At 44.8% G+C, this 19,672-nt stretch overlaps 1 protein-coding gene across 2 annotated transcripts in view; it reads left to right on the top strand.

The window, feature by feature from the left end:
- Window positions 1-19,672, top strand: part of DEPDC1B (DEP domain containing 1B) — a 479,942-nt gene that overhangs the window by 108,081 nt on the left and 352,189 nt on the right. For both annotated transcript variants that reach the window (XM_069627327.1, XM_069627326.1), the window contains exons 2-3: window positions 9,374-9,639; window positions 15,111-15,246. In XM_069627327.1, coding sequence (XP_069483428.1) covers window positions 9,374-9,639; window positions 15,111-15,246 — 402 coding nt within the window. The remainder of the gene's footprint in view (window positions 1-9,373; window positions 9,640-15,110; window positions 15,247-19,672) is intronic.

Raw genomic sequence — 19,672 nt, 5'->3', positions numbered from 1 at the left:
GTTGGAGGGCCAAATAGGCTATGAATTGGTAGTAATTTTACCCAATCGGGAAGCTCTACCTGTACTTTGTGTGTGAAGAACGTCTGGGAGTACGTACAGGGTTTAAAAATACATGCTTTATTGGTCCCTCTGTGTTCACTTTGGATTTGGGTGCAGCTCCCAGACTCGCAACCTCGTTGCCTGGTGTACTCTCCTGCCAGGGCTTTCTGATTGAATGTTCAATTGGGTGCAGGGTCACAGACTCGCAAGTGCCTAATATACTCTCCTGCCTGGACTCTTTACCATGTATCTCTCTTTCAAAATTCAGTTCGCTCCATCATGGGGCATGGATCTTCCCTTGAGTCGTCGCCTTCCTTTAGGCTCTCTCCAGGATCATGCTGTGCGTCCCACAGCCATGTTCCTGTGTTGGGCCCTTCGGGCTTTGCCTGTCCCAACTCTCTTCCCGTGGGCTCACCAGTTCTTCTGGGTTTCCAACCTCCCCTACTCGGTATGGATGTTTCTCAGTCAGTTGCGGTTCTCCCCCCACTCAGCAGCCTTCTTTGTCAGGCACCCGGTCCTTGGTGGATTTTCCAGCTCCCTCAGCTGTTCAATCTCTGGGTTACAGCCTCTACAGAACTTTCCCCGAGTACGTCAGGTGTGTGGATGCCTTCTCGCGCTGTGCTGCTTGTGTCTGGCGTTGTCCTTGCCTCTTGCCCTTAATTTGATCTCCCTTTCTCATGGATGGCTTCTCGGTCTGCCCTCTTTGCGGAATGGGAATTCTCTTGTGGTAGCCCAGACATGGGACTGCCTAACGGTTGGGTAATGTTTCAGGGCGGCCCGCCTCCTTGATCGGCTCTTGCTCCAGCCAGACTCCGTCCGCTGCGTCCTCAGCTGGGCTTCCATGCTTGGCTGCTCTGCATCTCCCCTACTACTTTACTGGATGTGGTTTCTCTAATTCTTGGTTTTGCACAGCCCCTTTTTTTTTATTTTTTTTTATTTCCTGCAGCCGGTCAATGAGGGAGAAAGACTTGACCCGTCCCTGTAGAAGTGATGACTATGCTCCTAGTCCTTTTCTTTGGCACATTTAATTGCCATGTTTTAAACTAAGGAAAAGCAGAAATGTGGTTATTAGTCAATCTTGGATGTTCTAAGGTAACATTACAATATGCCATAAAGGACTGTGGTATTGGCTAGAGGGGTCATCATATTCTAAGGGAAAGGGGCATACCATGTCTCGTCCGGCGTATCTCCTCCACGATAACTCCTCGGAAGGGAGTGATCTCATCGGAAGATTCATCACAGAACTCAAATTCCGAATGGATTGTATCCTCCAACATATTCCTCATCTTTGACATGTCCTATCCACAGCTCGCTGCTTTGGACATTTTTCGGCAGAGGGCACCCTGCGTTGATGGCGTCGGATCGATGTCCCTCGAAGGCCTCCATCGAGGGTGACGTCATAGGATTTTATAGCATGGCGCCCTTAGCCTCAGTTCCGTTTTTTCTGCAAATGTTTTTGCTTCGTGAAACTCTGCGTGCCTCGTATTTTCTACTGTTGCTGTGATGATTTTCTTCAATATGTCTTCCAATCCGACGACACCTCGGTCCGAGGTCAAGAACTGCCGGGACTGCGGATCCGAGATGTCCCTCACGGATTTGCATTGTCTGTCTATGGTGCCTCGGCGGGGGCCATGACACTGATATGTGCTCCAAGTGCCAGTCGATGACTGGAAAGGTCTTGAGGGAACGAAAGGGGAAACTCCAGGTTGGCAAGGTGTCCAAGCCCCATAGGTCACGACCTGCTGGGCCTTCGACCGATGAATTGAGAGGTGACTCCCCTCAGAGGAAGAAGGCCAAGCGCTCAAGGTCCAGGAGTGGATCCCGCCACTCCTCTTCATCTAAGTACTCGAGGAGAAGGCACTGCCGGTCGCCTTCCTCGTTTGCTTCATGTGGCACCCCCGAGAGAGTGAGTTGCCCATCCAAACGTTAAACGCCCGCAGAGTGGGAAGCTTTCCGGGTGAAAATGCTTTATATTTTCGACAAACTGGGCAAATCCCAGTCCGCGCCTTCTGGTGAAGCCGGCAGGGACTGTTCTCGATCGGATCCTCACGCGCCCTCGAGCCCGGGTAAATGGCTCGATCATCTGGAGCCTTCGAGGCCTCGTTTTGACAAGGTTCTTAAGGATCGCTCGAGACGTGATGAGAGGGTGTGGTCTTCGTCTCCATCGAAGCCGTCCACACCATTTGGCGCTACGTCTGCCTATAGTGCCTGTTGGTCCCTCCACCCCGATCAGACCCTCAATGCCTTCTGAGCCGTTGCTGATGCCATCAGCGCTGTCGAGGCCAATTTTACCGGCACAGCCCCTGGCACCGGTGGAACTGCCTAAGAAGGCAGTGGCTAAGTCCAAGTCAGCTCAGAAGCCTCAGACTGTGGTTCCAGAGAAGTTTTTTTACTCCACTGTCTATTAACATAGGCTACATTCCTTTTGGAACAGAGGATTCTGCTCTTTACCGTGCTCTGAGAAAACTAAATACAATGTAACATTTTTACAAATTCATTCAACTAATAGTTATTTGCACCTTATTTAAATACTAACTATTTTCATTTAGTGCCTGGCCACGCCCGTGTGTGATTATTTTTGCATGAAAAAAGCTTTCTCAGTGCTATAGCGCTTAGAGAAGTCTTGCCTAATTGTAAAGCCCTTGAGGGTGCAGGAAGGCGCTAGCTCCTCCCCAACACTACTTACCTCAAAGTCAGGGGTGTAGTCCAAGCAAAAAGAAAGGTTGTCCCATAGAAGCCTAAGGGAGGAAAGCGGCAAAAAGAAAACACACTGTTGGGGAGAATTCTCTTATAAGGCTAATTTCCCAAACTTAGTGAGTCCCCCTGCAGCTTTGCTGGATTTTTTGGGGGTTTGTTTTTTTCTCCTGCTAGGAGTGAGACTCTTTTTTTTTTTTCCCACTCTTAGGCATGATTTGAGTGTCTTTGACTCTGTGTGCTTATGGGCTATGGGGTTTTCTTTTTACTCCATAGGGTATCATCTATTTTTTGTGTACGTGTTACACAGCACCCTCAGTGCAGTAACACAGGGGTGTCATAGTGACCCCCAAACATAGACTCCATACCCTGGGACTGACTACTGTCTCCCAGGGCATGTAAAGTCACCATTGACTTTACTAGTCCTAAATTGTGAACAGAACCAGTACAAACCATCATATTGTGGAAGTACTGGAAGGGGTTAATTATATTACCCCTGGGTCTGTTTTCAAGGGGGCACTGTCCAGTCCCCCCTTGTCGAGTTTCTGGCTGGTGGCAGTGGTTACCACGCAAAATATTCCACCAGAATATTTTCTATGGGATTTTCCCAGTGATTTTAAACGCACCACTTTTTGGTGCAATGTTAGATACCGCTGGAATATTTATTTAATATTAAATCGCCGGTTGGGTCTTTTTGCCAGAACTCTTTTCTAAAATGGTGTTTGTGTCCGTCTCTGTAACTCTGACCAAGGTCGAGCCCTTTGTTCCACTATTTTGGCGGGCTTCTCCACAGAAGCCCTCCAAATGGTGCCACTCTGTCTGGGTTCCACAGGAGGGATGGAGGGGGGAGTTGGCAACATGGACTGTGTTGCCTCGGCAACCCAAGTCACACTCTACTCTAATTGGCCCAGTGGTGAGCCGCCCGGCTCACCACTTGTCATGTGTGATTGACAGGTAGGCTGATGAGTGGGGGTTTCTCTGCATAAAAGCAGGGCCTTTGGGACTGGAACTTCAGAAGTTGCCACAGGGCCTAAGTATCCGAAGAGGGAAGAAGCTGAGCCATCTGCAACAACGACACCACTGGTGGAGCCCTGCTGCAACAACCTCACCACTTTCCCGACGACGAGAGAAGATCTTCTGCTGGACGAGTCTTCTTCCTCTGAGCTGGTGGGACCAACCAGTTCGCCCTTTTCGCCTTCCAAAGTAGTCTCTTGGTCGCATCACCTGTGCCAAGCAGCCGGCGGCCGGATAGCCAAGCTTCACCACGCTCCTTTTATTGACTAACTCCGCGGCTGGTTTCATCCCTGTGCAGTGCAACGACTCCACGTTTCCTCCTCGACGAGATCCTCTCTTCCCCTGGTCGAAACAACGAACTGCAACCACTGCCAGGAACAACTGCCACCGCTGGAGCTTCCTCTCTGTTCAAGGTACTGTGTCCTGCCTGGCCTCCCTTTCTTCGGTTTGCCCAAGGTGACCCTTAAATCCTTTACTTGCCAACTGGGTTGGCCCCAGAGCTTCTAAATGTACCTTCTTGAATCACCCCAACCTCTTTTGAACATTCTGCAAAGACATTTTAGTGCATTTTAAACCGTGTGATCCTGGGCACATTTCGCTTCGCTCCCTTAAAAGTTGGCCTGTCCTATGAACTTTGGCTCTAGAATCTGTACTGCCTTTATTCCCTCGCTGAGAACTCCTAAAAGTGTTGAGACCTATTTTATTTCTATGCTCTGCCTTTTTCTCTCCCTTTAACTGAACTATTGGAGTGCCATCAGATTATGCGCTCACATCTGTTTAACAAATTGTGGTGTTTTAATTCTGACTTGTCTAATAGTTATTCAGGGAGGTGTGTATACTTTACCTGACTGTGTTTTAACTTGCTTTTGATTTAAAGTGCTAGTATATTGCCTAAAGTGTGTTTTAAATAAATCATTATATACTTTTTATACAAAGCTCTGGTCAGTGTTTGTTTGCTCTACTGTGTTTTTAGCCCTATTGTGTATGCTATATATACTGCCCTATCAAGAGGTGTGGGCGGGCACTGCTGGTTAATTCAGGTTAGACATGTAGTTAAGTTTTCCTTAGGAAGTTAATGGCGAGACCCAACACAACCTGTGTACACTTACACTGGAGAAAACTGAAAGAAAAAAATAATGTCCAATGAACAATCTTCCATAAGACCTTGGGTTGCCAATGGTGTAGTAAAGACTACTGCAGAATTAAATCAAAGTAATATACTGTTGAAAAAATAGTCCATTGATTGCCATTCAACTGGCTAAATAAATAACTTGCCAATGCTGCAATTAATGTCTTTTAATGTTAGAGGTTCATCTTAAAATGAGGAGGCAGAATTCATGCTAATTGCCAATGCATTTCGGACCCAACCTTTGGTCCTTCTTCAGGGCGAATTCTATTTAACAAAAACAAACAAAGTACCTATTTTAGTCAACGGGTGTATCCAATAGCAATATTACATACATTGTGCTTTGGTAACTGAGTCACATACATCTTAAGTTGTTAAACATGTTAATTCACATATATTGAATCTTAGTGCATGCCTCTTGGCTCAACCAAACCCTTACGTTCAATTTTGCAATCTATATGATTAATTGTAGCACCAGTACCTGCGTATAGATGAACTTGGGCAGTGTTTCTTGATGCGGCCACTGAAGATAATTTTGTCCTGCTTAAGGGAGTCCAAGGTGCGATCCCATTCATCAAATCCAGTCTACATGTGACTATCCTTACAGTTGCGAATTCTGCAGGAGTAATTAGAAAACAATTCCTTTCTAATTACCCAATACATACGGTGTATCATTAAACTGTAAACAGATTAGATGATTCAAACATATGCATACTAATAATGTATCCTCATACCTTGTCATGAAAGTAGTTAAACTTATACCATAAGTTTATGTAGCGCGGTGATAACCGTGGTGGATTTGAAGTGCAGAGCGTGTGTCTGGCGCATCTGCTCTCATGTATGTGGGACCTGCGTTGTACAAGACTATAAGTTAGTGCTCGGATCAATCAATATTTGTGGGGGACCAGATAAAAGTTAACTCTGCTGTGATCGCTCACCTGTATCTTGCAGCTGCAACGCGTAGCGCGTCTCAATGCGTTCTGTTGCCGCGATGTCGGCAGTTCCAAAAACTACGCGTTACCAAGGTAACGCAGATATAAGCAACGTAGCGTACGTGTGCGTTGTGACGCGGTCAACGCTGCTGGTTGCCAAGGCAACCTGGGTGCTGTTAGCGCTAGTGCAGGTCGTCCGGAAATTCCAACAACACTGCAGCAATGCGCTGTGAAAAAGCATTTAAGCGATCGTGAATGGGTGGTAAAGAATATCATTTGCTATGATAAGCAAATTAATTGGCTAGGTTGAGCTTAGAGTGCATGATCATGCGTGTCAAGCAATACTGATTAATGTGTGGCTACAGGTCCATACCAATTCTTTAGAAGCACAATTATAAAAACTTTTGAATGTTTATGATTACTTGTAGAAAACACCGCTCTCCTCAATACATTGTCTACTCATGCTTACCTTTAAAGTGCGTGAAATTAATCGTGTGCATTCACTTTCTGCTGTTTATTTCACACAGCTACAAAATTGACTAACGACTACAACCCTACATTGCTCAAGAAAAATGAGTTATGTTAGCATGTATCAAAACATGGCTGTACCTAATTCATGAAAACAACAATAAGTATCAAAAATACAAATCCGTATACTGCAGTGTTATTCTAATCAGTGCTGCTAAAGTCCACTCTCAGGCATGTTGCACTTTGCCTGTTTCTTTTGACCATATAGCATACAAGTCCTGTTCCACCAGGTGAATTAAATAAAGCAATGAAGATCCAGTTCTTCGTTCAATCCCAGAGGGGAGACTGTGTCTAGTCTCTCTTTCCAATATGCTTCACGTTGTTGTAGTTTCTTGGTTATGCTTATCCCATTGTTTGAAACATCGATGGCTTCCAAAATTTGAAAACGCATTTGTGAAACTTGGTGGTTTGCTTGATTGAAATGTCTAGCAACTGGAGACTGCTGATTTTTGGTTCTTATGTTTGATTTATGCTTGTTCCATCTAACTCGCGCTTTTCTGCTTGTTTGACCAATGTACAACAAGCCACAGGGGCATTTAATGCAATATATAACTTTTCTGTCATGCACGTTGAATAGCTTTTGATGCTGATCTTTTGTCCCGTTCTGGGATACGTCACAGTGTTGCCTTTAATGATATTATTGCAGTTGCTGCATGACATACTGGGAAAAGTTCCTTGCTTCTTTGAAATGTAACTTGTATTTTTCTTTGGTTTGGTTTTGACCAGCAAATCTCTTAAATTGCTACTTCTTTTGTTGGCAAAAACCGGTCTTTCTTCAAATAGATTTTGGAGCTTGTCGTCACAAGTCAATATGGGCCAATTTTTGAGTATGACTCTCTTGATTTTAGGAGACTGGATGCTATATCTACTCACATATACTAGTGGATTTTCTGTGGTGGTTTTAGTTTTAGTAGCCAGCAGAGTAGATCTGTCCTGCGCCCTTACTTTGTCTGATGCAGCTGTTAGTTCATCATCTTTGTATCCACGTTGTTTGAATTTGTTCAGCATTGTCTCTTTCTCTTGTTCATATTGACCATCTGTGTTAATGATTCTCTTTATCCGAAGTAATTGGCTATATGGTAAACTTTTTATTGTGGCCGGAGGATGAAAACTCTTTCTATGTAAAAGGTTGTTTTTGTCCGTTGGTTTGTGATATACGTTGGTGTTAAATGTGGGTACTTGAGGGGTCGCTAAAACATCCAGAAAATGTATACTCGGATGTCCAATCTCAAACGTGAATTGGATCCTGGTGTCAATTGAGTTGATATATATCAAAAACAAGTTAAAGTTTCTTGTGAATCGTTCCAGATCAAAAAATGTCGTCTATATACTGCCCTACTCTTCTTGAGAGAGGACTGACTGCTCAGTCACAGCTACCAGGTAAATCTGGGTGGTGCAGACTGCTACCAATTGGGTTTACTGCTTACTGCTGTAGTCTTAATCTTTTTGCAGTGTTCCCCAAGGGAACTGCACAGGATTCTGCCCAACACACACTTGTTGCCATTTCCCTCTGTTTTTTCCTCATTAGCAGAAACCTTTGCAGTGGGTTTGTTTTGTTTTTCTTTTTCAAAAGTGTCACCTGAATCCGACTTTAAAGCTTGTATGACTTGCCATCTTTCCTGGATACTGCTCCGGCGAGGGCGTGCCCTTCCAGACACATAGGAAGATGGGGCAGAGGGTAGTGGGGTAAGAAAAGGGGCCCCCATCACTCCTAGTTGTTGGATCGTAACTTGGTGCTTATATAATTGATGGTTGCTCTGTTTGAGCCCATGCACTCTAGTGCTTTGTCATTTAAGGTTGCCTTTCTAATAGCTGTTAGTTCTGCGAAAAGAGCAGAGTTGCATGCCTTGTCCGTTTTATCCACCAATCTTGCAGTTATCCAAGGAGAATGTCACTCTGCGAGTAAGCCCATCCTGTTCTTACAAGATGGTCTTGGAATCCCATCGCCAGCAATTTTCTAGCTTATAACTCCTTTCTCTCATTCAAGGTGGTGGAGAGATTTTATAGCTTGCATCCTTGTAAGGCACTCCAGGGTTTGAAATGGGGGGCAGCTGGGAGCTATTGGCTCCTGCTTCTAGCCTAGTAGAGCCTGGTTAGCTTGAAATAAACAACTACCAGGAGCTGTTTTTGACTACCCAGGCCAATCCGTGCCTCTTATACATGCATATATGACATTAAATTGGAGTATTCGCGAATGCAAGTAAAGAAGAATTAGGACATTATAGTACATATTTAAATAGAATGAATCAAGCATGTAAGTTAAATTTGCAGTCCGCTGAAAACTGCCTCCTGGTTCCACAAAGGTAGCGCCTGCCTATTAGGTGATACCTGATGCCCAGTAGCTGGTTATAGATCCTGCTCATCAAAACTTATTTCGAACACTGCACTCCCATTTTTTGTTTTGAGATCCAAAGAATATAGTTTACACTAACAACCTCTTATGGATTTCACTGGATAAAAAAAAGTAAAGATCTCATAACATTCCACCTCCTCGGATGAGGAATCCATGGGAGCAATACATCCATCAGTAGAAGAAATTACTTCCTTTCGGTGATGTTCCTTCTGATGGATAACTTGATTCCTCCCACAGATTCCTCAACTACCTCGCATCATACCCTGCTAAATTCAGTCTGCAAACTGCGATTTTTGCCTTTTTTATTTTATTTTTTTGTTTAAATAAATGGACATCTTGCCAATGCCGGGATCAGAAAATGTTGGAACTGATGGAAACGGCAATGGCGGCTTAAGAGTGTGCATGTGTAGGGGAGATGTCGTTTCTGGTGCAAGGCGCCAAGCAGCTGTGACCAGGCTCACCTTGGAGCCACACTGCAACACTTGAAGGCTATTCAATTTCCAAAGCAGATTCAGTCGGGCTGGATTTCATAAGTTGATACATACATCAGAAAGAACATTCTTTATCTTTAGTAATGTGTTACTTAGTGTTTTGTTATTGTTGTTTGATGTTTTCATTTCTAGCTGACTGACCTGCTACTAGGATTATATTACTGCATTTACATGTGTATTCTTCTTTTCTTTTTAGTGGAATGAAACAATTGAACTTTTTCGTGCAAGGATGCCATTGCGGAGACACCGTATCCATTTCAAGACTTATGACAACTGCTTTGCTGCCCTAGAAGCTATAGACTGCTTGCATAACTTGCTTAGAGACAACCAAAATTTTGGGCCAGATGTAACGCGCCACCAAACTATTCAGCTGCTAAAGAAATTTAAGAAAAATCATGTCATTGAAGATGTGAAAGGACGGTGGGGCCACGAAGATTTTGAAGACAACGGTTATTTGTACAGGTATTTTTTACATGGCTCTCTGCAGGAATATTTTTTGGCGAAAATATCCAGTGACCCCATAATTGCTTTAGTATCAGTTGTTGGTATTCGGTGTCAGTACGTGTTTTATCAGCTATTCAAATAAGTGCCTTCTCTGTAATACATTACTGCATAAGTGTGGCCTTCACGCCTGGTTAAAAGAAAGGGGGACAGATTAAGTTCGTGCCCGACCGTGTTTAGTCTAGTGATATCTATGTCCCCACCAACTTGTAAGCATCAAAATAAAATATGATGAGCAGGAGTTAAAGGTGAAGCTTTGTTATTGGTCATCGCACAGTATGCAAACGCACATCGGATATTGATGGGTTGGTGTAGCTTAGAAAAAACGAGTGAGGGTTGGTGTAGTTGTGAAATAGTATTGTGAAGTGCAAGAAAGGCATTGGAGGCCGCTTTGGCATCTACAGTTTGAGTCGCAAATGCTTGGTTTTGGTTTGTTCGCCACTTATTCACACGTGCTAATTCTTTTAATATGCCCTTGATTTGGCTCACTGGATATTTGTGCTCTGTGTTTGCTCTTGTTTTGTTACTGTTAGGCGTTATTACACCGTCCACGTTGCATACTCTTTTCCCTCGATGTGTACGCCACACACATACACTTCATGTGTACGTCTGTAACATGATCACCTAAATGGAATATGTGCTTCATCCCTTCTGACTAGAGTGTAGTGTGCGCTGTTCAGCAGCATGCAGAGAATCGTGATTTGCCTTGGGCTATGCGCAGTCTTTGCCTTCGCCTAGCATTCCCGGGTAAAAGACACGTGCTCGTTTTTCTTCACACCGTGCATATGACTTGCTTCACTTATGTGTCTGCACCGGTGACCTGATTGATCTTACCGCCTGCATTGTAGCTTGCAGACTCTCATGATTTTCTGCACTGGGCTGAAGTACAGGACAGTTCACTTGATCAGCAGCTCGGGCAAACGATGCTAAGCTCAGTCTTGAGCACACCACTTTCATGCAGAGCTTTCTTGTTTCCAGTGCGCACGTTGGGGGTCGCACGTACTGCCTCCTTGCTAATTGCAGTCCCTGTGGTAGCCTCCCTCCCTGCTCTTGGTGGCTTTTGCCATGAGCCACCAGAGGTAGACCGTTGCATCTCGTTGCACGAGACTAGCCCACACACCTAGTTATAAAGACCCCTTGGAGCAGTGCAGGTGTCTTTGCTTTTGGCAATGTATAGGCCTATTTGTTGGCTGCCTGGGTAGATGTGTGGCAGCCTGGACAAGAGCTGCTGCTTGCTGTTGGTCTTAATATAACCAAACTGCTCTTGGCTACAAGCAGGACCTAAACAGCTCCCACCAATTGCGATCCTTGCTTTTTAGTTAATAATTCAGTTTTGATTTTGCACAGGATGATCATTTGCAGATAGCTTTTAACTTTTTTTGCAAATAACTGATTGCCCTCATCCTTGTTAGACTTTTTCCACTGTAGTTTATTTTTTGGATTTTTGCATTTAATTCAATTAATTTAAGATGCCAACTCTGCAAACAATATTGCCAATGTGGTGATGAGCAAAGAAAGTGCAGGGGAACGTGAAATTGGAATCCACTCATGGGAGTGTAAGCTCTTTAATTAGTTCTTGAGGGCAAGGGTTTATGGAAGATGGCAGTGCTTTCTAAATTGGGGCAGAATTTCGTTCCTGGAGTGCTCTTGTCCCATTTTATGGAGACCCCTGAATTTGTGTTTTTCGCCTGCTGGTTTTCTTGAATCTTTCACTTGATGATTTGACCATGGAGACCTCTACACAAGCCCTCCCTGTCATTTTAACTCTCCTACAGCTCTGGGAAAGGTGTGTTTTTTAAGCAACCCCTTTTTGGCCCCGGGCTGATCTTACAAGTGAGTTGTGGAGTAGGTTGGTGGCAACTGTAATTTAACTTTGGCTTTGCCAAGGGCGCAGCAATTTTTATGCATTGGGGTAGAAATGCATTTCTTTTTTGGTCCTACTCGTGGCTGTTTCTTTTTTTTGTGGTCCCATCCTTTTGGACGTGGCAGGCCTAAATCGCAATTGTGCTGATGTGGGCTTTCTCCGCGCCCAGCCCTGCACTCTCAAAAGCGGTTTAACTTGCCTAACCTGTTTTTCTGCATCTGACACGCCCAGTACATGCCTTGCATGGGTGGACTTGAGTCTTTGACAATTTGTAGGGCCAGCCAATTGGGGGGGAGGGGCAAAATATTTGTGTCTTCCCTGTGTAAGCATTGCTGTTAGGGAGAATTCTCTGTTTAGGCTGAATTTCCTAACCTAATGAGTTCCCCAGCAGCTTTGCTGGATTTCTGGAGTTTGTGTTTTTTCTCCTGCCAAGAGTGAGACTCTTTTTCTCCCATTCTTGGACATGATTTGTGGTGTTCCTTTGAATGTTAATGTGTTTTATGGGCTATGGGGTCTTTTACTCCATAGCGTCTCATGTGTTTTTACTATGTGTGTTACACAGCGCCCTCTGTGCAGTAACACAGGGGTGTCATAGTGACCCCCCACCATAGACTCCATACCCTCGGACTGACTACTGTCTCCCAGGGTATGTAAAGTCACCATTGGCTTTATTAGTCCCAAATGACTAACAGAACCATTACAAACCATCATATTGTGGGCGTACTGGTAGGGGCAATTCGATTGCCCCTGGGTCTGTTGTTCGAGGGGGCACTGTCCCGTCCCCCCTCGTCGAGTTTTGGCTGGTGGCAGTGGATACTACTTTTTATATATCTCTATGGGATTTTCCCATTGTTCGAGGCTAATACTTTTTAACATAGCCGCTAACATACTGCTGGTTTATTTATTTAATATTAATTCACCGGTTGGTATTTTCTGCCAAAACTCTGTTTTAAAATGGCGTTTTGTGTTCGCCTCTGTAACTCCAAACCAAAGGTCGATCCCTTTTGTTCCACTTTTGGCGAGCTTTTGCACAGAAGCCCTCCAAAGTGGTGCCACTCTGTCTGGGTACCACAGGGGGTGTGGGAGGGGGTTGAGGCACCTTGGACCAGGTTGCCTTGCCAACTCGGGTCACACTCTTGTGTGATTGGCCCAAGTGGTGAGCCACCCCGCTCACCACTTAGCATGTTTGATTGACAGCTAGGCTGAATGACTGGGGGTTTCTGCATAAAATCAGGGCTTTGGGGACTGGAACTTCAGAAGTCGCCACAGGACCTGATAATCCGAAGAGGGAGAAGCTGAGCCGACCTGCTACGACGACACCACCGGTGGAGCCTTGCTGAATGGACTCGCCACTTCCCAACAACAGAGGAGATCTCCCTGCTGGAGAGTCTTCTTCCCTTGACTGGTGGGCACAACCAGTTTGCTTTCTTCTTCGCATCCCAGGACGTCCAGTGGTCGAATTGCCCGTGCCAAGCACCCCGGCAGCCGGATAGCTACGTACCCCTGTACCGCGGATAAAAGGACCACTCCTTTTAATTGAGAACCAGCGGCTGGTTTCTTCCCTGGCAGTGCAACTGACTCCTGTTTTCCTGCACGACGAGATCCTCTCTTCCCCCGGACGAAGCACCGACTTGCACCTGCTGCCAGGAACAACTGCCCCCGCTGGAGCGTTCTCACCATTCTAAGGTACCGTGTCCGCAAGGCCTCCCTTTCTAAAGATTGCTACATGGTAATAATAATCTCTTAACCTTCTGGACTGGGCTGGCTGCCTTGACCATCTAACTGCTCCCTTTCTTTGGTCCAACTCTTTTATGAACCTTTTGCGAGACTTCTTTGTGCACTTTCAACTGTGTGACCTTGGACACATTTCGACCGGAGCCTCTTAAAGTGGGTCTGGCCTTTTTGAACTTTGACTCTACGGTTTTAATCTGCCTTTGCCTCCTATACTGTTCTTCTAAAAGTGTTGGGATCTTTTTCTATCTTTGCTCTGCCTTTCTCTCCCTTTTTTACTGATTGAATAGAGGGTCATCTGCGTTAAGCGCTCACCGCTGTCTGAAAATAAGTGTTGCTTTAACTAATAGTTGTCTATTAATCGTTGAAGGGAGTGTATATCTTTTAGTGACCGTGTTTCTGAACTGCTTAAAACTTAGTGTGTTTATTAGATGTGCTTTTAAATAAATAATTATATCTCTTTTACACCAAGCTCTGGTCAGTGTTTGCTTGTTCTACTGTGTTCTTTTGACCTATTGTGAATACTCTGTATACTGCCTAACTCTTCTTGAGAGAAGTCTGACTGCTCAGCAACAGCTACCAGGTAAATCTGGGTGGTACAGACTGCTACCAATTGGGTTTACTGCCAACTACCTGTAGTCTTAAATCTTTTGCAGTGGTCCCAGAGGGAACTGCACAGGTTTCTGCCTAACATACTGTACAAAAGGTATGATGGACATTGGCAGAAAAATACAACACTTTAGTATACAACGCTTTAGTTGGAACAGGCAAGAAAGAAGATAAGATTTAAGACTTAAGCGAAAGTAGCTATGGAAGGAGAAACATGGATGCCAAAAGGAATAGCGTTCCAGGAGTGAAAAGGAGAAAGATTGTGCATGGGGAGGTTTAGGGGCTGTGAGGAGAAAATGGGCGCAAGAGGTAGTGAGTGCGAGAAGGGCAAGTAACATGAAACCAAGGAGGAGCGGTAGGGTGTGTGCAAGTACATGAGTGCCTTTTGAAGACCATGCAAAGGAAGGGAAACAAAAGCTGAGAATCTAAATGGTGCCTACAGATGGAACGAAGAGGTAAATGGAAGTGCTTGGAGAAAGAGAAGCCATACTACTGATATATAATAAAGGGCCATGAGTTCACGGGCAGAAAGTCATGGGCGAAACCATAGCTAAGGCATAACAAAATGGAAAGCATCAACTTAATGGAAAGATGGAAGGGGCAGGCTTTATGATGTAGAAGCAACATGTGCTGGCAGTATTTCAGATGCAAGAAGATTGTGAAGAATAAGTTGAATAGGACATCCAGATTCCAGGCAGATGTCCAGATAGGATGCCGGGTGGGACAGAAGACACAAAAGGGGTTAGAAATATGATTTGGAATTGAAGCAAGAAAATGAGCGTTGGTGTTGGTTGGGTTCAGGTGGAGAAAGTGCAAGTGCAGTTAGGTCTGAACTTCAAAAAGGCATCTGAAAAGAGTGGAGTGAACCAACAAAGGAGGAGGAGAAAGATGGGAGGATCGGGGTCCTCTGCATAGGAATGACGGATAGATATGAGATCAGAGGAGTAAGAAAACCTGTGGAGGGAGGGAGGGAGGGAGAGAGGGAAAAATATGACAATCCGAACAGAGCCTTAAAGAGGGAATTGTGAGGAAAGCATGGGGGTGGACTTTACGGGCCAGGAGAAGTAGAACTTGCCATAGAACGCCTGCCCATAATATCTTTAGTTGTTGATCAGTATATCTGCAGAGTTCGAACTTGCGTGAATGCCTGATGCAAATTAATGATTTTTGCTTGAAAGAACTATGCAAAGGAGTGTTCTTACACATTTTTATCTTTTGGTCGTTTTAGATTTCCTCCAACCTCGCCTTTGAAGCCATATCCAAAAAGGCCGCATTATCGGGCTGACGTTATTAGATTTCCAGATTGGAGTGAATATGAAGCGGTAACATCCAATCCGCACACCTCTATGAAACCCATTGTGATGGTAAGGGTTTAAGAGCAGATTGTTGTCATTTTAACTAAATGGTGTGCATTGCTTTTAGTAGGTTGCTATAAAATCCTATTGGTAGGTTTTCGGAACCCTTTTTCTCTTTTAATGTCCCCATAAACTAGTTGCAATTTTGTTGGTCGGTCAATAAGCTTTGCTAATGCTGCTTTAAAAGTGTGGCCAGATTGAGAGGTTTCATTCCGGTTCTGTGCCCAGATCTTCCTTGACACTTGCTTCATCTAGGAGCGATTTTCTCCAAGGAAGAGAAGCTTGGCATACTTTCACAGCCAGACCTATTCAGGGAGGTGAAAGAAATGTGTGAAGCGCCTCTCACGATGCAGGTTATAGCATAGTTCAGTCCTCTGGTGGATGAGATTTCCACCGTCAAATCCTCTGGCTCAGTCTGCTCTGGAATTGTAGCCTTATTCCAATGTCGGGCATTCTTCCTCCTCTTCAGCTACCTTCTATCCCATGGGAATGGAGTAAATGGATGGCACAGGGACTACAATCTGCCTGAGTAGCGTTCCAAGACAAGCGAATGTTGATGCTACCATAGCTACATGTAATATGATGCCATTTATGACTGCAGAACACCTAGCCACTAATAAGCGAGTACTGCTTTACATACATCTCTGAAGTGGAGCAACTCCTGCATGATAGTCTTCAGCCAGTGGCTTGTCACATTGAACACTGCGGCTCATGTCACATGTCTTGTCTAGAAAGTTCACTGCCATGCCTAGCGGATGAGAACCAAACTCATTCCAAAGCTTGAGGAAAGTTTTGAGTTCTCATTTCAACAAGCTACAGTTGTTGACCCCTCCATAGATGGGTAGCAGACTTGTGGAAAGTCCTTTCTGCCATCGTGGAGTTGCTCCAGAAGGATGACCAAACATCCATGTAGATATCAATGGGCCGGGAGGATAGCTCCGGGGCAACACGTTTGTCTTAGAAGCAAGACAGCAGAGAGCAAAACAGGTTTGTATCCTGGTCCCACTCTTGGAGACTAGTCTCTGGTATGAGCAGTGTTATAAAAGATTAGTTAATATCTGACAAATGTGATTATGGGGATTTCAAGCCAGGACACAGGATTGATTGTGCATAGGCGCTATATAAATAAACAATGTGTTTCAAAGCTCTTCAAGGCAGGGAGGGAACATGGAGAAAATACAGTGACATTCTTACAAGTCATTGATACATTCAGAATGAGAGAATTAACTATCATCAGCCTGGTGACATTTCAGATATGTAAGAGGATTCAATTCAACACTACAGCTAAGTCAACGCCTAGTCTATAATACTGAATGAAAACCCTTATTGATATATCTTTATGTCCAGTTCATGCGTTCTGGATGACTACCCCTATATAACACCCCTCTCGTGGAATCCTCCTGACCCCACTGAGCCAAGAAGTAGTTCTGTTTTGCAAGTTAAAAGGTTTATTTGATAGTTTAAACAATAGGTATATATCACACTTTAGAATAAATTAATAATTGAATAGCACACTTAATCTGATATGATAAAGATTAACAACGGAGAATCTGGCACTAGCACACTTCTTGATAATCACTAAGGAGTTGACATGAAATGGATAAGATAGCAACAATACTTTTATGGTTTCAAATGGATGCAATGTGGAATGAAATGCAGTAAAGAAAATAACTTGATAGGATTTCAGCAAAGACAATGTAATCACTTTCTTGTACAATTCACCCCCCCCCTTTTATGCAATGCAGGGAAATGGAAGGAAGGCACACAATTCTCAGAAATGCAATTCAAATGTAATTCAGTTCACCCAGCAACTTAGACTACAGAAGTTTAAAACGCAGGCAAAATGCTTTGATATGTGCTGGCAATGGAGTGAAAATATGTTAAAATGCTTTTAATTCCCTCTAGAGGTTCAGGGTGAGTGGTATCTAGTTAATATTAGTCCAGGCTCACACTAGCAATGATTCAGGGATAATTAGAAGGGAGTCAGGGTCCATGTATACTGCTGGCCCCCAAAGGTAAAAGCCAGCTTGTATTGGTCCTCCCTACTGACAGGCACGGTCCAGTATCCATTGGTCAGGTCTATTGCTGTGAATACCTGTGACCCCTGGATCTGGGCCAGCCCTTGGTCAATGTAGGGCAGAGGCCATCGGGAAGTATGGACCCATTTGTTGAGCTCCCTGAGGTCAGCACAGAGTCTCCACTGGCCGTTTGGCTTCAATATTCCCAGCACCGGATTATTGAAGGTGCTGTGGACTGGACGGATTATTCCCCTGGACTCAAGGTTCTTAATTATTTCAGTAAGGGACTCCATTGATGCGAGAGGCAAGCGATATTGCTTCACAAACACAGGAGTCATGCCAGGGTCCGTGGGGATTGTTGTTGTGTGGATGTCGGTGCGGCCACAGTCATATGAGTCTACCGCAAAGAGATCTTGGAAATCCAAGAAAACTTGTTTCAACTTTTGCTTTTGTTCCAGAGTCACACAGGCGTCGGCTAGGTTGACTCTCTCTTCCACCATCTGCCTGAAGCCTGGAAAGACTTCTGGTTTGGCTATCTCCGCGGCCTCCTCCAGCTGGGTGGAGAAGTCCCTAGTCAGAGTGCTGATTTGGACCGGAGGCTTCAGGTGGGAAAGGCAGCCCTCATGGACCTGGAAAATCACCTCATCCCTCCTGAAGTCACAAGTCACATCTTCCTTACCATAGGGGCAGGAAGTGTACACCAGGAGGTTCCCCCCATGCCGGGTAAAAATCCTGTCTGGTGTTGCGTTGTCATTACTGTCACTGTCAAAACAGTCCTTGGGGATTGGTCCTAACAGTTCATTTCCAAGATCAGTGGAGAAATGTCGGTCATCAACCGCCATTCCAATAATGGTGCCTGCGGCTAGAGTAATACTCTTTAAGTCGCTGTTATCCACCTCTATTAGAATGGTGTCATGTTCTATGTTGACTAATGGAGTTGGGTTTACCCCCAACCCTTGCTGTTGGAGAGAAGCGTTTAGATGTATGTAAGCATCAGGGTTTTGCAAATATTGTCCTCTTTTAGCTTTCACTTCCAGGGAGAATTGTCGGGTCCTTTCTGGGATGGTGACTTCCTCTTTAATCTGAATTTCAACTGCATAAGGTAGCAATTGAGCTGACCTAAATGCTTTTTCTGGATCATCAAAGCCCATGGGATTATCCGCTAATCGGGACCAAGCTTTGAAGTTTATTAGGTCCAAACTAATGGCAAAGCGATTGAGAATGTCACTGCCTAAGTAAAAGGCGGCAGTGACGTCTCGCACGACCCAACAGTTATGGACTATGCTCTTGTTGCCAATGGAGATTTTGAGCATACACCTGCTTGGCAGGAGATGTTTGGAATTAGGCGCTTCCAGGTCCATTTCCCATTTGTCTATCAGTTTGAATGTGGGAATGGCTGGATCTTTTGGGAGTTGGCGGAACATGGCTTCGCTGTTGAAGCTCTTACCGTTGTTCACACACACTCGAGCGAGAACAGAGTCCTTCCCATCATTTAACTGAACAGGGATGAACAACTGCTCTCCAATTTGCTGAATATCAGCCAGGCTCTGAGCTGATTTCACATCTTCCTGGACTATAGGAGTGGGAGTTTCTGATTGTGGATTAGTATAGAATCTCAGTGTTTCCTTCCAGCGTGGAGTACCACTTTAGACTGGAAGGAAGGTTGATTTTCAGAAATAGAGAGGACCCCCCATCACCAGTCTGTTGTCCTACTGCTATTACTGTCACGTCTGGAATTTGGCTATTCTTGAAGTGAAATTCTACTTGGTCAGATTTTTGTTCAACCATGTGGCAGGTGCCGTTTAAACTAACATGGTTGACACTCTGTTTTAATTTTATTGGTCGGCTAGTCTAGGTCCAGAGGACCTTGTTTACACAATCTATTAGGGGTGACAACCTTCTCAGGAGGTCATTCCCCAGTAAACAAGGGGTGCCCTCTGGGGTCACAACTATGACCGGGTGTTTCAACTTGTGTCGCCCAATTTTAATGTCCAAATCTGCAGTCCCCTCAACGGGAATTTCCTTCCCGTTAAAGTTCTGGAGTTGTCCAGGAAGTGAGGTGAGAGGAATTTGGTAATTCTCTCCCCTTCCTGCATTCAGTTTGTCAAAGGCCCTTCTGGACAGAAGGGTAGCTTGAGATCCAGTGTCCACCAGTGCCAAAATTGTACCCTGCCCCTGTACTTGTACCGGGGCATAGTATCTTCCCTCCTTCTCCTCAAGGGGGCACAGATAATGCACATTTTTGGACCACTGGTGGGCTAACTTTCTGGTTTTGGACATCGCTAGCGAAGAGATTTGGGCAGAATTCTGTGGAGAGCCTTGGGAATCTGAAAGAAAAAGTTGGCAACTGGAGATCAGAGCCATTGTGGGTTCCCCTGGCTCCGGTTCCGGGCCGCCCCCCCTTTTTGGAGGCAGTC

The sequence above is a fragment of the Ambystoma mexicanum genome, chromosome 6p, assembly GCF_040938575.1.
Source record: "Ambystoma mexicanum isolate Mex_15411 chromosome 6p, UKY_AmexF1_1, whole genome shotgun sequence".
NCBI classification, from domain to species: Eukaryota; Metazoa; Chordata; class Amphibia; order Caudata; family Ambystomatidae; genus Ambystoma; species Ambystoma mexicanum.
The sequence above is the reverse complement of the archived record's forward strand: the minus strand, read 5'-3'. Positions and strand labels throughout refer to the sequence as shown.